General features: G+C 48.8%; 1 protein-coding gene across 30 annotated transcripts in view; it reads right to left on the bottom strand.

Moving 5' to 3' along the window:
* The window catches only part of CACNA1C (calcium voltage-gated channel subunit alpha1 C), a 739,977-nt gene that overhangs the window by 188,166 nt on the left and 538,779 nt on the right, over positions 1-13,032 (bottom strand). For all 30 annotated transcript variants that reach the window (NM_001136522.1, XM_051849894.2, XM_051849901.2 and 27 more), the window contains 1 exon segment: positions 1,169-1,327. In NM_001136522.1, coding sequence (NP_001129994.1) covers positions 1,169-1,327 — 159 coding nt within the window.

Here is a 13,032-nt window from a genome sequence, read left to right as displayed (position 1 = left end):
TTCTGATTATGAACAATCCACTCCACTCCTTGCTGAATAGATGCTCATGCTCCTTATTCCCCAAAGTATGAGGTGGCAACTTCAGTTTAATGCCTGGCTGAAGGGGAAGAGAAGTAGTACAGAAGAACCCTCAATGCCCCAGGCAGATGCCCCTCCGCCATGATGCCGCACACACTAAGCCGGCAGAGCCTGTTGTTGAAAAAACCATCATATATACCTTGACCACTGCTAACCCCTGTGAGCCAAGGGATCTTTTCCAACAAGTTCTTTGTGCTACACTGCTTTATATGTCTCTTTAAAAGCCTTGTCAATTTCTGTTTAAATGTTTTTTAAAGGTCAAGCTGAGAAGTTAGTAACTTAAGACAGCAGTTTGTAGCATATCCCACGAGCCCACCGTCCAGTGCTACTCAGGGATGCGCTTAATGAGCCTGCATTGCCTGTGAAATATATTGATTTATGGGAGGAACATGAAGAGGGAAGTCTCAAACAGGAACGGAATGAGCAGTCAAGAGGCTGGGCTAACCCTTGGCCTTGAGAAAAAGAAGTTCGGTTGCTGGTCAGGGGACAACTCCACCCCTCCCCTCTTCCCCAACCCTGGGATGGGGGTCTGGGGGCTTCTGCCTGCAAACAGAGAAGGGGAAACATTAACTGCAGAGGACCCAGAATCCACAGGCAGAAGGGAAAGGCCTCAGGGTCTTGATGAAAGGACACTGGCCGAGGGCAGCACTGCCTCCTGAAGGGGCTTTGACAGCGAGCCACTTCCAAGTGCGGGCGGAGAGCACACAGTCACCAGTCAGTTCTGATCCGTAAGGTATCCAAGATATCCAAGGCTTGGCTTACAAAGTGAGAGACTGATAAAAGATAGGCTCCTAATTCTTTAAATGTTTCTCCTATTATGGAGCTCATTTCAATAGTGTTTAATGGTTCTGGACTAGGTTGGCATTTGGCTGTTTCAACAGAGACTTTCAGGAAACATTGGAATCAACAGAGAAAGGTACTTATGTTTTCTTCCCATTTAACCACGGTAGGGAAACAAGGGCTTTTGAAGGAGGGCCCTTGTTGGACATGGCTGGCAGTGTGAAGGCAGCTCATGGGCTGCAGGAGAGCAGCCATGAGAACACCATGACCCCTGAGCACCTGCCACCCCAGCCCAGAGCCCTCTTCTTACCTGCTACACCCTCCTGGTTGTAGCATGTCTTGTGCATCTTCCCCATGAAGAGCTCCAGGCCGATGATGGCATAGATGATGATGACAAACAGCACTAGCAGGGCAATGTGCAGCAGAGGGACCATGGCCTTGATGATGGAGTTCAGGACCACCTGGAGACCTGCAGTGTGAGCATCATAAACAGAAACAACAGCGAGAATATCAGCTTACACACACTGCGCCCTGGGTTAGTGTAGAGACCCTAGGGCCAAATGGACATGACCTCTTTCACACATCCTCCTGAGGGGCTCAGCACAGCCGTGGTTTTGAGATGGAGAAACTGAGGCTCCATGTCACACAGCCAGTGAGTGACAGAGTGGGGCTCTGAATCCAGGTTGTCCTCATTCCAAATCAGTCTTGGAGACACATCCAAACAAAAGGACGGGCAGAGGCTGTACTTCCAAAGGAAGAACATGTTGTTTTCAGCTATAACCATCAACTCTCTACTCTCCCATCTTAGAGACAACTGAACATCTTTCTCCAACAGCAGTATCTCCACAGAGTCAGAACTCACGTTGACAGATAGCCATGCAGGGATGCTGTGGTTTGGTTGTTAGATGTCCCCCAAAGGCCCATGTGTTAAAGGCTTGGCCCCCAAAGTCTTATGTACTAAGAAGGTGGGAATTTAATCCAATGATGGTGTCTGGAGGTGGAGCCTTCAGGAAGTGATTGAATTGTATTAGGTTGTTAGCGTGAGCCCTGTGAGCCAATCCTGGTGGCTTCACAGGCAGAGACATAGACACTATCTCTTGCCACATGGTGCTCTATGGCACTTGGGGACTTGGCCAGCAAGAATGCAGTCACCAAATGCCCAACTGATGGGGCCACCAATCTTGGACTGTAAACCTCCAAAACCATGAACCAAAATAACCCATTTCTCTTTACAAAGTTAGTTTTCTCAGGTACTTTGTTGTAGTAATGTAAAGCTGACCAATTCAAGGGACTTGTTCATTACTCAAGGTGGGATTACCAGAGCTTATGGCAGACCTGGCTGACCCACCTGCTAGGAAACATCATCAGCCTGGCTGTTCGGCACTGTGAGGCAGGGCACTCCGTGTGTCGAGAGTGACCCACGGGCCAGGACACGCGGGTGGGGAGAGCTCCATGACACAGCTGAGGACCAGATCTGGAGCGTGTGACTGGACCACCCTTCCTATAGATTTCTCCCCGGTCACGCTGTCTCACGGCCCATGCTGGAAGGACACAATAGCCCCAGAGAAAGGGACTTACTGCTCAGTAGGTAGAGAGTTTCAGTTTGGGAAGATGAAAAAAAGTTCTGGAAATCAATGGGAGATAGTTAAGCAACAATATGAATATGAGGGGACCTCATTAAATTTGTGGAAAAATGAATCAGATGTTTATTATGGTGCAAATTTTTTTTGAAATTTACTCATTCGAGGGGTCTTCAAATAGTTTGTGGAAACACCCAATATAAAAAACTGTACATAGATTTAAAAGTTTTTTGTCCCAATATAAATTTATCTTTTAATTTCCTTGTCTACAACTTTTTGATGTACATCTGCATATGTAGTTCTACTGAATTATATGCTTGAAGACAGTTAAAATGGTATGCTTTGTTGTGTACATATTACTGCATTTTACAAAAGTTTAGGTCCTTCCAGGGAGACAAAAGGAATGACTGAGAAGCCCAGGGAGCCACAGGGGTCTTGGTGAGCTCCAGCACCCATGTAGCTGGACAGCAGTCTAGTGGGGAAAAGGAGTTCCTGATTTGTAAGCTCAACCATATCATAAATAATGCACCAAGAGTGTGACTCATTGAAAGGGGAAGCTGCGGATCTTCATTGGCAAATGGCAGGGAGGTTGTTACCAGGAAGACACCCCCAGATTCTACCCAGCCCCAAGAAGCACTTGTGAGCTTCCTGCCCACAGCAAGTACACCAAGTAGCCACAGCCTAAGAGGAGTGGAGAAGGTATCCTTGCCTTGCCACTATGCTGGCTGTGTGGAAAATTATCCCATGAGTCACACTGGACACACATGTACCCTGGAACCACATCTCCTGAGTCACTGCTGTTGTCTTCACAGGACTTAGCCACTTCTCAGGGCTCCCTCATCCCAGCCACACCATTCTTCCACCTCCTCAGCTGAGGGATTTTTGCCTGGGCATTCTGTGCAGCCTCCTCACTGGGCAGACAAAGGCTGGGTTCCCTGTCCCTGATCCCAGGGCAGTCACTGGGGCTCTGTGTTCTGGAGGATGGTTTTCACAAGCTCATTAGGAGAATTCCCCCCGGCTATTAAGCCAAGCTGGGGAGAGAAAAAAAATAAGAGAAAAGTTGGAATAATTTTACCTGTGAATTAACGAGAGTGCTTTGCAGCTTCCCATTAGAACAAGATGTTTTCGGATCCAAATGATTCCATTAATTAGTGAGGTGTACACACATTAGTGTTAAAGTATGCGAAGCCACGGAGAAAACAGAACTGCAAAGTGACTTCCAGAGGTGTCTGCTGGGGGGAGGAGGGTCCTAAGCACTACTCATGGAAGAGGGAGGGAAATCTCGAAGCCCAGCTACCCAGGCCAGCAGGGAGCTTCTTTTTAGGGCCCCCAAAAGGCAAGAAAGTGGTGGGTGGGGCAGGTAAAGTAGGATCCAGCAAAAGAGCTCTCCTTGCCTCCAAGCCTGCCAAAAACCATCAATGACTCCCTGCTCTTGGGGTAGAACTGCAAATCCCTGGTGCCCCTACAAAATCTGTCCTGTCGGGTCCCACCCCTTCCCAGCCTATTCACAGCCCCTCTCTCTGGCCTCCAGTCAAACAGCTTTCCTGTTAGAGACCCAAACATGCCACACAGTTCCATGCTGGAGGACAGCTGGGTTAACGGCAGCCACATGCATTATGGTGGCCCCATAAGATTATAATGGAGCTGAAAAAAAATTCCTCTTGCCTAGTGACTTTACAGCCCTGGTAATGGAGGCACTGCTCCCATGGGCGTGGTGATGCAGCCAAAAACTCAGCCTTAAAAGCACTGACAAGTAGGTACAGGACATAATTCCTGATCGTGGTGACAAATGACTGTGCTTCTGGTTTATGCATTGAATATAATATATTTTGAAAGTTTTTAACTGGCATACAAAAATCATGCATATATCTGCAGTACCATGGGATGCTTCAATACATGTATGCATTGTGCAATTACCAAATCAAGATAAACATATCTATCTCCTCAAACATGTATTACTTTGCTATATTTTTTATTGTTCTTTTAGAACATACTCCTACCTATACAAGAAAAAGTTCATTGCAAAACAATATATTGTGTTAACCGACCGCAGCCTCGTACATCTTGTGTTTCTCCATCTCCTGATTGCACCAAGAAGGCACCTCGGGTGACTGACCCACACCATCTTGGTCTGCCCAAGTGCACACTGTGACATTAGCACAGCACCGCCACCGCCTAACGATACAGGTCTCAGTACCCGCCCGCCTCTGGAGGACTTGTGACTGATTTCCTCTCTGCACATGGCTGTCACAGCTGCATCCCTTCTGCCTGGAAGTTCTCTTTCTAACTCCCTCCAGCTTGCCCTTTAGCTCTCACCCCAGAAGCCCCTTCCCAAACTTCCAGCCCACAGAAATGACCTGGGTGCCATTTCCTTTCCTTTGGAGCACTCATTTCCATTTGAAATGCTTGTGAATTAGCGTGATTCTAAAACTCTGCATCAGGCTGAGACTTGTGAAGATGGGGACTGTGTATACTCCTCTCACCCTCTTCTCCCCGCAGCCTGGCTTGGGGCAGAGTACCCAGCAGGTATTCAGGGAAGCAGTGACAGCACTCATCATCTAAATAAATGCCCTTGCTCCCCTGGGGTGCTGTGGGCTTTGCTGCCAATGGGGTCTGCTTTCAGGGAGGTATATTAATGACAGGTGAGCTTCAGGGCTTGTGGGGTAGGACAGAGGCTGCTAAACAGGCTGTGAAGAGGCCAAATGGGAGTCAAAACAGCCAGTGGACTTCATTTCAACAGCCAAGGGTGCCACTGAGTTCCCAAGTAATACTCCGTTCCTCGTGTTCCCGCCTCCCAGAACATGGATTTCCTCGACTCCTCCCTCCAATCAGCTACCAAATCCTGCTGATTTGATTTTGAAGTATCTTTAGACATGAAAAAATGATTTTTGCTACATAAATAATACATGTTAATTATAGAGAAAATAGAAGTACTAATTACACAGAAATTAGCAAACACAGGGAAAGAAAAGCAATTACTCATCCTACTCACTTGAGACAACCGCTGTTAGCCTTTTTGTATACATTTTGGACATTTTGGTCCATGACTCATTTTCCTCCTCCATCCCTTTGGCGTTTACCCTTGGGCTAACTGGTCTCCCTCAGGCTGTTGTTCAATGCTGTCACTAAAGTACATACAGGAATGTGTCACTTCTGAAAGTCCTCTGATGACTCCCCAAGCAGGTAAAGCTGTCTCCTTCCTCAATTTGCTTTCATACAATTCCCAAGTGACACCTGCACCTGCGCAGCACACCCAGCCAGCAGCACACCCAGCCACCCGACAGTGGGCCTCCTGCACTCATATCTCAGCGCATGCTGTTCTCCCTGCTTTCAATGCCACTCCCTGCCTAACTGGGAGCTCCTTGAGTGCCATGTCTTCTCATTGGCTCTCAGGCACATAGCAGGAGCTCAGTGAACAAGCACCTAAGTCCCATTTGTAAACACGGAGCGCTTTCAGAATTGGAAGCCGCATAATTCCATGAGCAGCACAGCAAACTGAAGACACTTTGTCAGGAAAAGACAAGATTTGTGAGGATGGGAGAAAGATACCAGTGAGGAGTGCAAAGTCTATTGTCACTGATTTAAGTCACTGATTTAAGCTGCTATTTGGAAGAAGAGGGGTTAGATGATTTCTGCATGACTACAGGACTGCAGCTAGAACCACCCAGGAAGTATCTGAAAGTATTTGGAAAAGACAGGCTCAACACAATTGGAAGCCGCCCAAAAAGCACACCAACCTGAAGGTGGAGTGCAGAGTTTTAAGAGGGAGTGGGTTCCCCATCTTCAGGGATATTCAGCATTGACTGAAAAAGCTCCTGAGAGAAAAGTGCCCCGGTGGGGACTCAGCCAGTGCGTGAAGGATTGCTCGTGAATACCAAAGCCCCAGCAACCTCGTGAACACCTTCTCAAGACCTATCATGGGCCAGCTGCAGCTCTTAATACTTTACTCAGATTGGTCCATTTGTTTCTTGCCACAACTCAATAAAGCAGGTCTTATTACTGACCATAGTTTAAAGATGGGGAAGTGAGTCCAGAGAGGTGAAATGACTATCCCATAGTCACACGAAGTGAGTGGAGCATGGGGCTCAGGACAAAGTGGTCTGGCTCCAGGGCCTTCGAGTTTCACTGTTGTACTAAATGCCCTACCCCACCCCCACGCTAGACCTCTTGGTCTGGCTCTCAGGCCCCAAGATCTGTATCCATAAAGCACTAACACAGGCTTATAGCATCTGCCAGGAAGGTGGGAGAGCTTCCAGGTGAGCACACGTTTCCAAGCCCTGTCTAGGAAAGGCTCCTAGGTTCTGCCTGCTTTCCTCCCTGCCCACACAGGGTGGCAGAAGCCAACCTGGCATCTGAAGGCACAGGGCTGGCACTGCTTCTGTTCAGTCCACCATACAGAGTCTGGCTCTCAAGGCTTGTGTGTTAAATAGCTTCTCCTTGGGACTGGCTCACAGCTATCCCAGAAAGAGTTCCTCCAGCCCATGCCTAATTTGGAAAACGTTCGGTGACATTTCTTCACCCAAATGTCCTCCTCAGATAGGTCACGTTTAGGGCAGGTAAGCAACAGTGGGGCCCTTCTTCAGGGCTGGCTGCAAAAAGCCCTGTGAATACAAGACCATTATCAGCTGGTACACATGATGAGTCCTTGTTCCTAGCCCTACATCAGGACGGGGAATTCACATGTGTACTCAGGAGGAAAACAGGATATAGAACTATACTGGAAAATTTGGACCACACAGTTCCACACAGGGATCAGACAACATATAATCCAGAAATCCAGTCTCTGCCAATTTGTAGCTTGTGTCCAGTGACCCTCCCTTGCTGGGTGGTGGGTCTCAGGAAGCGCCCCAGGGAGACGGGCTTGGGGACGTGGCATCATCACACACTGGTATGAGGAGAAGGGCGATGGTGGAGTTTTGCTGGCATTTGTGGCTTTTCCTTGTCTCCCTCTTACATTGCTGGAAGGCCCCAGACAGAAACCTGCACTCTCTCTGAGGTCCAACTTGAACATTCCAGGCTGAAAGGACCTATACATATAAATCATCCCATTTATCCTTAAGGGAAAAGAAACCTTCAGTTACAGGAAGCAGCACCTGGCACCTTTCCCTTAGGTTGTGCTGAGATGTTTGTGGGGTTGCCCAGGCTAGCTGAAGTCAGTGCTTGCACAACCTGTTACAGACAGGCCACTGTGACAGACTCAGGCAGGGGACAGATCACACACTCTTTATAAAGGGGCATGTCACTAAGCCCTGTGTTGGTAACCAACTGCTCTGCTCTGGGAAGAGTTTGACCCTGACTATACGAGCAAGAGCCTGAGAAAGAGAAGGAAAACTCACTGGGGCTGACAGGTGGTGTGGACAATGGCACTGGATCCAGAGTGCAGCTCAAGGGCTGGGCTTTTCTCTGCTGAACTCTACCCCACTCTTCCCTCTTTCAAATCCAGGTTTTACTTCTGGCATAAAGTGGGAGGAGGAAAGGAAGAAATTCTTGAAGTCTCCAAAATTGGAGCTCTTTGCTACCATTAGTTTGACCTCAGAATTCAGATTCCACATAGAACATTTCCTGTTCCCAACTATCAGACTCGATGGTTCCAGACCAGTCCTGGGAAGCAACAGAAATGGGCCAAGGGGCTTGGAGACAGAACTCAGAAGGAAAACACACTGGGAGTGACTGCAGCAGGAAAAGAGAAATTCAGGGTGACAGCGATGGAGGGTATACATTTCTCACAGATCGGAGAGTATGTACAGAGCTGTGTTCCAGGGGTCACTCACTGTGCTAGGGATGAGGACACAGTGACAAACAAGAGACTCCCAGGCCCTGCCCTCCGAGGGCCCTCCTTTGACAGGGAAAGTGGACGGAGGGCTTTCAGGAAGGGACACTCGACCCAAAGGCCAAAGGACGGAAATGACCGGGTCAGGTGAGTGCAGGAGCTAGAAGCCTGGGGCTCCGGATGACGGGGAGGCTGCCTTGGGGACTGGCAGGACATCCACCTTGGTTAGCCCCAGGTTTTCCTCCTGACTTTGCCACTTAAAAGAAACTACCGGAAGGAGGCCTGGGAAACCAGCTCGTGGCTTCAGTTTGAACCTCAGAGGGAGCAGAAACCACTTGCACTTCCAGGGAGACCATTCAGGAAGCACCTGAGAAAGGCTCTCCCACAACTGCCTCAGTTGCCAAACGGCGGAGATGGTGCCTGTCCCACACCACAGAGGAAGTGGGGAAGGAAGAGTATTAGACCAAGAATCCTCTGCTTTTCGGCTGGCTTTTTGGGGTCTCCCTTAATTACAATATCTTGGCAGACTCAACCCAACTGTGGAGAACGTGGCTCCATGTGCAAAGCAGCTGGTATGGAATCCTGATGGGAAGAAATTTCCAGTCGGCTGCAACTCAGAGTCAACTCTTATAAATGTGATAACCACACCCCGGGTGCAGCCAGGGTTCTCCCAGGCCTCACAGCTGTCATTCAGAAGACATATTCTGGGGCTGGCACTGTGGCGCAGCAGGTGAGGCTGCCACTGGCAGTGCCAATTTCCCATATGGGTGTCAGCTCGAGTCCCAGCTGCTCCACCTCCAATCCAGCTCTCTGCTATGGCAGTAGAAGATGGCCCAAGTCCTTGGGCCCCTGCACCCACATAGGAGACCCGGTTGAAGCTCCTGGCTTTGGATCAGCCCAGCTCCAGCCATTGCGGCCACTTGGGGAGTGAACCAATGGAGGGAAGATCTTTCTTTCTATAACTCTGCCTTTCAACGAAATAAACAAATTCTTAACAAAATAAGAAGCCATATGCTGGGCAGACACCTCTCTCAGAGGTTAAGACACCACCTGGGACACCTGCATCCCACATCAGAGTGCCTGGTTTAGAGCCCTGGCTCCACTTCTGAATTCAGCTTCCTGCTAATGAAAACCCTGGGAGGCAGCAGGGGATGATGGTTCAAGTACTGGGTCTTTGCCATCCACCTGGCTCCCACCTGGACTGAGTTCCTGGCTCTTGCATTTGGCCTGCCCAACCCCAGCTGTTGTGGGCATTTGGAAAGTGAACCAATGGATGGGGAATTTCTCTCTCTCTCTCTCTCTCTCTCTCTCTCCCTCCCTCCCTCCCTCCCCCCCCCTCAAATAAAATAAATACAGATAATTATTTTTAAAAAAGACATATTCCTACATCTGAGACTGGAGTTAGGAATCAAGACCCACCCTCCTCTAAGGTCACCCCCTCAGAGTTTTAGAAAACAATTTCTTGCTTTAAACTGGCAGAAGCAGAGAAAGCAGCTACAGATGATTCACTGAGAGGCTGGTCCCACCAAAGCGAGTTATGCCTCCTGTATTTTCCAACAATGCAAACAAAATGATAGAGTCACTCGATGGTGGGCAAATTCTAAGCTTCCTCATGGGCCCTTGGCCTCAGAACCGGAGGCCACGTGGAAGGAATGGACTTATCCTTGAAACAGTGAAGAGCCGTGTCCCTACTGTGCCCGCCAAAGCCCTACTGCCCCATGGGCCTTGGACTTGGGAGAGACTTTGTCAGGTGCAGATAAAACATCGACCGACCTCTCCCAGGAGGGGATCTAGAACATGGCATTTCTTCTTCAGTCGCAGCCTCTAAGGAAATACTTTTGGAGGGCTTCTCCCTCATCTAACAGAGAGAACCAGGTACATCTTCCCTAAGGGTCAAGGTTGCCCTCCCGGGGCACCACGGACAGCTCTGCCATTCTTCATCGGTGGACCTCCAGAGCACCTAGGATGCACCCTGCCAGTCACTGTGGGAGGCAGGAGAGAAAGGGCAGTGCAGTGCTTGAGACATAGGACCCCTGGGACACATGAACCCTGACTCATCACATCTCTGCCACACAGCGCTGCACAAGCTTTGGACCACATCATAAAGGGGGATGATAATAGTGTCTGCCTCAGAAAGTCGCTGTGAAAATTAAACAAATGAGTTCATGTGAAGTATTCCAAACAATGCCTGGGCTACAGCAAATGCTGTATAAGTGACAGCCATCATTACTGTAAGGACAGTCAGGTTCTAGTGGAACTCTTAAGGTGATGTACACCGGGGTCACCTGGGGTATTGTTAAAAGGCAGATTCTGGGGCCAGCATTCTGGCACAGTGGGTTAAGCTGCTACCTGTGACTTTAGCATCCCATTTTAGCACCGGTTCAAGTCCCAGCTACACCACTTCCAATCCAGCTCCCTGCTAATGTGCCTGGGAAGGCAAAAGAAGATGACCCAAGTATTTGGGCCCCTGCCATACATGTGAGAAATCCAGATAGAGTTCCAGACTACTGGCTTTGGCCTGGCCCAGTCCTAGCTGTTGTGGGCATTTGGGGAATGAACCAGTGGATGGAAGATCTCTCTATATTTCCCCCCTACCCTCCCTATAACTCTGCCTTTCAAACAAATAAATAAATCTTTAAAAAGGCAGAGTCTGATTTGGTCCATCTACAGTAAGGTCTGGGCTTGTATTTATTTTTTTAAATCACTTATTTATGTTTAGGTGAAAAGCAGAGAGAGAAGAGGCAGCATCAGAGAGACAAAGATCTTCCATCTGCTGATCTCCAAATGTCTACAATAGCCAGGGCTGGGCCAGACTGAAGCCAGGAGGCAGGAACTCAATCTGAGTCTCCCAAGTGGGTGGCAGAGATGCATTTAATCATCATCTGCTGCCTCCCAGTATGTAGCAGAATACGGAGTCAGGAGCAGAGCCGAGTCTGGAACCCAAGCATTGCCGTATGGACCACAGACAACTTAACCACTGCACCCAACACTCACCCCTCGGTCTTGCATTTCTAACCACGTCCTGCTGATACCAATGTTGCCGCTCCATGACTATGTCTTGAGAAGCCAGGCCCTGGTCCTCGTGGGAGGCAGAAGCTGCCCTGTCCAGCATGGCTGAGGTTCTGAGCTGCTCTCGAGCAGACACTAGGTTTTCACAGGGGTGGTCCTGGGCCTGTCACTGTCTCGGGCAATTGGCATAATCGGTAAAGCACGTGAAGCCTGTGCTGGCTTTAGAACATGCTTTACACTGATGGGTGCGAGGGTGCTACAGGGTTGTTTACCACATTTTATTATTAGGATATCTGATAAACACACGATTGCTGCAGAGGGGGAGCCAGGGAGACGTTCGCCTACACCGCACCACCAGGGAGTGTAAGTGATACATGCTGGCATCTCTCTTTTATGGCAGCAGCAATAAAAGCTACTCAACGGAGTTATGGAGGAAGCTCTGATGACTGCAATCCAGGGCTGTCACTTGAGGACGAACGGCGCCACATGCATCTTCCCTCTGCCATTACCACTCCTAGCAAGCGTGCATGCTCGAGATCACTTACAGACTCTGACAGGTCCGTCCATGCCTTTCTCTGGCCACCATTTCCCTTGATCTACTTGATACTGTTTACTCCTCTCCTTCCTTTTCTAAACTCGCTGCTCTCCTTGACTACATGACAGTGTACAATTGTAGTTCTCTTCCAACTCTATAATTAATTCCTCACCTCCTTTACTCCTCCCCTCCCTTCTGACTCCCTTTGCATCTGGGGAATCCTACAAAGATAAAAGCGATGCAATCCTGCCCTTGAGGAGATGTGGGCTGGACGGGAAGACAGGCAGGAAAGCAGCCAATTGCAAAAGCAGGAGACAATATTCCTAAGAATTATGCCCAAACATGGAGACAGAGACAGAGACAGAGAGAGAGAGAGAGAATGAATGAATGAATTCTGGGAAATCAAGAAAATATCTCCCAGATAAACGGACATGTGAAGTGACTCCCCAGGCAAAGCTTCTTTTGGTCCTTTGATTCAGTTTATCTTCTACCATTCATGCAACTCTCACTCAAATTCATTCAGTTCACTCCCTCACCCCACTTTTATTTTCTTTTTAAAAGATTTATTTATGCACTCGAAAGAGCAACAGAGAGGGAGGGATCTTCCATTCACGGGTTCATTCCCCAAATGGCCACAACAGCCAGATCTGGGCCAGCCCAAAGCCAAGAGCCAGGAACTCAATTCAGATCTCCCATGAGGGTGGCAGGGGCCCAAGCACTTGTACTATCTTCCACTGCCTTCCCAGATCCATTAGTAGGAAGCTGGGCTAGAAGCAGAGAATCCAGGATTTGGACCAGCACTCCAATTTGGGATACCAGTGTCACAAGTGCCCACTTAACGTGCTGTGCCACAACATTGGCCCCTGCACTTAAATTGCACCCCCCTCCTCTGAGTTCAAGTCATGTTCTCCATAAGCATACTAGATATTTCTACCAGGTTGTTCCACTATTTCATGATACTCAAATCTAAACCTCAACTCATATCTTTCTCCTTAAAACTGGTCCCCACAATGCTAAAATCCTTGCAGTCACCCTTGCTTGCTTCTTTGTCAACATTCTCCATCCACAGCATCCATCATATCTGCTCTCTCTTCTGTAGACACTGCTGTCCTTACTGCTCTTGCCTGGATTGGTAGGCTGTGCTTCCTGTCTAATTCCCTTGCAATCCAACCACTCTGCACCATGACCCCATAGCTCCTCCTTAAATGTTGCTTTCATCACAACCATGTCCCGCTGAGAAACTGCCAGGAATTCTCCATCCTAGAGGGTGACTCCACTTC

Source organism: Oryctolagus cuniculus, chromosome 9, assembly GCF_964237555.1.
Source record: "Oryctolagus cuniculus chromosome 9, mOryCun1.1, whole genome shotgun sequence".
Taxonomy (NCBI): domain Eukaryota; kingdom Metazoa; phylum Chordata; class Mammalia; order Lagomorpha; family Leporidae; genus Oryctolagus; species Oryctolagus cuniculus.
This window is presented reverse-complemented; position numbering and strand designations above follow the sequence as displayed.